The sequence below is a fragment of the Otolemur garnettii genome, unplaced genomic scaffold (assembly GCF_000181295.1).
Source record: "Otolemur garnettii isolate 467f Iridium unplaced genomic scaffold, OtoGar3 scaffold00094, whole genome shotgun sequence".
Taxonomy (NCBI): Eukaryota; Metazoa; Chordata; class Mammalia; order Primates; family Galagidae; genus Otolemur; species Otolemur garnettii.
In genome coordinates, this window is record NW_003852489.1 from 3,933,258 (window position 1) to 3,937,191 (window position 3,934).

Here is a 3,934-nt window from a genome sequence, read left to right on the forward strand (position 1 = left end):
AAAAAAAAAAAAAAAAAGGAAAGGAAAAATTACTTTACAAGAAAAACTCAGTGATACTCTGTATTCTTTTTTTCTTTCTTCAGTCTCCCTCTGTTGCCTGGGCTAGATTATGGTGGCATTATCATAGCTCACAGCAACCTGAAACTGTTGGGCTCAAGAAATACTCTTGCCTCAGACTCCCAAGTGCCAGGACTGCAGGTGTGTGCCACCACACCTGGCTGGTTTTTCTATTTTTAGTAGATATTGGGTCTCATTCTTCCTCAGGCTGGTCTCAAACTCCTGAGCTCAAGCAATCCACTTGCCTTAGCCTTCCAATGGGCTAGGATTACAGGTTTGAGCCACTGCACTCAGCTCTGATACTCTTTTCATAGTTTTAGGATTTCACTAAAAAGGTTAAATGAGAAGGTTATTTCTCCACCTGTTTTTATATATGGGCAAAAGTGATCACATTGTGGCAGAACTGCAGGTGTTTGGTAAGTTTTTATACAGAGGATAACATGCTGACCAATGAGAAATCTATATAAATAAAAATCAAAACAGAAATCAGATCAGTGATTGACCAGGGACTAGGATTGGGTGGCGGGATGACTGCAAAGAAACACAACGGATCTTTTTGCAGTGATGAAAACGTTCTGTATCTTGTTTGGTTGTGGTGATATGGGTGAATGTATTTGTCAAAACTCATTGAAATGTAGACCTAAAAAGAGTGACTTTTTCTATGTATAAATTCTACCTCAGTAAATGTGAATATTTTACAACTTAACCAGGAAGATACTTGGGGAAGGATTACTTTTTCAAATTGCTAACTGCATTTTCAAATAATTTATCTAGACAGAAATTTGTTCTTCAAAAACTTAAGATTTTTTCTTATATAATGATTAATATGCAATTAAAAAGCATGTATTGATAATTCCTTTTATTAATATTTTTCATCGGAGATTTCTTATTTGTTTTATAGGGTCCACATATAGCCTCAGTTACACTGGCTGCTTATGAATGCAATTCAGTTAATTTTCCTGAACCACCCTATCCTGATCAGATTATTTGTCCAGATGAAGAGGGCATTGAAGGAACCATTTCTTTGTGGAGTATCATCTCAAAAGTTAGGATTGAAGCCTGCATGTGGGTAAGATTTGCATTTTCATATATGTCTAAAATTAACCTTCCCTTCCCATACTATGTCGTACCTTTACCCTCCCTGCCCCTGATACTATGTTGTACCTTACTCAAGTGGAATCCAAACAGACACTTAGTCAGTAAATGTTTCAGGAAGTCACCAACTACCGCCTTCCAAGGCAAAGAAATCTTACCTTCTCTAGAGAGCGCCTCCTAATTGTGAACGTCATTCAGAAGAGTAGCCACTAATGTGTTGTCCTTAGGGTCTCACAGAGAAGCGGTGTCCCGGAGCATAAACCCGCATATTGAAATTGTACATTTAAATTAAGGGGTTCACAACTTTCTCAGGCATGTGACAACTTCTTTATTTTCTCCTGGCTTATACAGCTGGGGACCACTGTGCTCTCATGGCAAGCGCAAGTTTGTTTATCTTCTCTTGGTTTAAATAGCTGTATACATGCGCACTGTACCTCAATATTCATTACAATCCCTCTGCACATGCGCACTGTACATCAATGATTCATTAATATTCATTATAATCCATAATCCATCTCATGAATAAATATCTTGTGACTATCTTGTGGGCTGATCCTCCCTAGTAATCTACAGATTAACTGACACCACTTTATCTGACATAATCCTCCTAACATAATCTTTCTAACACAATCTTCCTAACATAATCTTTTTAACATAGTGGAGAACATGTTGTTAGCCATTACTTCTTTGTTCTTATCCGATGAAGCCTGAGGCTCTGGGGGAGACAAAGGTGGATTGAATACCTGCCCTTCCTGGCCTCACCATTTGGAGGCAGTTACTTCAATTTTAAGCAAGACATAATTAAGAAATTTCTAAGACATATAGAAAACTTGTTTGCAAGCCTCCACTCCTATGTGGGCCTTAAGTCAGGGGGTTTTTATGCCCACAACCCACCAGGCCGGCCTTAGGTCAGGGGGGTTTTACTCCCGCAACCAACCTGGCCATATGGGATTCTGCCTCAGTTTCTGACAAGTATGCCTGCACAAAGTCTTTTCACTGCTCTTTCTCAAACAGCTTTTTTTGGCCAGAGGTATATAGACCTTTAGCCTATACTAATGCCAAACAGACAACTGCAGGGAAAAGAGGTATAAGTGATAGAACTACAGATGACCCATGAACAATGGAGGAGATAAAGACATTGACCCCTGTGCAGTCAAAAGTCCACATGACTCTTTTTGTTTTTTCAAGACAGAGTCTCACAGCAACCTCAAACTTCCAGGTTCAAGTAATCCTGCCTCAGCCTCCCAAGTAGCTGGGACTACAGGTGCTTACCGCTTGACTTATTCTATTTTTAGTAAAGATAGGGTCTCACTCTCGCTTGGGCTGGTGTCCAACTCCTGAGCTAAGCAATTCACCCATCTGGGCCTCCCAGAGTGCTAGGATTACAGACATGAGCCACCACACCTGGCCTTACTGATAACATAAGCAGTCATTTAACACATATTTTGTATGTTGTATGTATTACATACTGTATTCTTACAATAAAGTGAGCTAGAGAAAAAAATGTTAAAAATCATAGCAAAGAGAAAATATATTTATCATTTATTAAGAGCAAGTAGATCACAAGGGTCTTCATTCTTGCTGTTTTCACATTGGGTAGGCTTAGGAGGAGAAGGAAGAGAAGGGTTTAGCCTTGCTGCCTAAGTGGAGGAGGTGGACAGAGAAGCAGGACAGAAAGACAAACCTGGTGCAACTTGTATCTGTATGGTTCAAACCTGTGTTGTTCAATGGTCAGTTGTTTACAATTTTGTAAAATTTATTCCAGTCTTGATGTATCTGTTCAGCACTTAGCAAGTGGTTATATATAAATATTACATTGGTAAATTTATGTCTCACAGATTAAAATGCTGTGTGTATTCTTAGAGGACTCATTTCATTTTCCAAGTTGCTGTAAAGTCATGTCAAACATTTCTTGGATAACATGTTTAATGGCAGATGTATTTGAATATACACGCAAAGCTTTTTGTATTCTTGCTATATGCTTAGGTTCATTCAGGTATTCATCACTGGAAAATTTGTTAAAGAAATCTTTTGTTGCTGGAATTATTTTAATTCATCATTTGAGTTCATTAAGTTACGTTCCTGTGACATTTTTTTCTCTATCAATTTCCAAGGAAATTAAAGATTGTGAAACAGATCATTTAAAAATCTTAACCCACTAAATTGTGCATGAATTCTGTACCCACAGAAGAGACAGAATTTTGAAACACAAGTTAAGTGTTGGTAATCATGTTTTGCTTCAAAAGAATTATAAAGTAAGCAAGACCCCATCTCTACAAAAAATAGAAAAATTAGCTGGACATGGTGGCACATGCCTGTGGTCCCAGCTTCTCAGGAGGCTAAGGCAGGAGGATGGCATGAGCTCAGGAGTTTGAGGTTGCTCTGAGCTATGATGATGTTACTGTACTCTACCAAAGTGACAGAGTGAGACCCTATCTCCAAAAAAAAAAAAAGGTTACTTATGTAGCTGTATTAACACGAATACCAGCAAAGGGAAACACCATCCCAGTTGGCAGTGATAACTGCCTGCCTCTTCCAGATCCCTGTAGTACATGTTGTCTGTGGTACATATTGGGCCTGGCTTCATACGTGCCTTAAATTAGTTAACGTGGCTGGTATAATGGCTTTCCTCCCCACATAAAAATTTAGAATGTTGAAGAATACATACTGTATTTATTTATTTAAATGTATTGCCCTCATAGCAATAAACTTTAAGCTTTGCACATAGTATAGGGATGTCAGTAAATAGTGATTAATTTGTCAAATGTTTACTTAATCTTCT

General features: G+C 38.3%; 1 protein-coding gene across 1 annotated transcript in view; it reads left to right on the forward strand.

Annotated features, from left to right (window-relative positions):
- VMP1 (vacuole membrane protein 1) overlaps positions 1 to 3,934 on the forward strand; it is a 141,453-nt gene that overhangs the window by 60,939 nt on the left and 76,580 nt on the right. Inside the window, exon 6 of the mRNA XM_003795593.3 lies at positions 959 to 1,126. Coding sequence (XP_003795641.1) covers positions 959 to 1,126 — 168 coding nt within the window. The remainder of the gene's footprint in view (positions 1 to 958; positions 1,127 to 3,934) is intronic.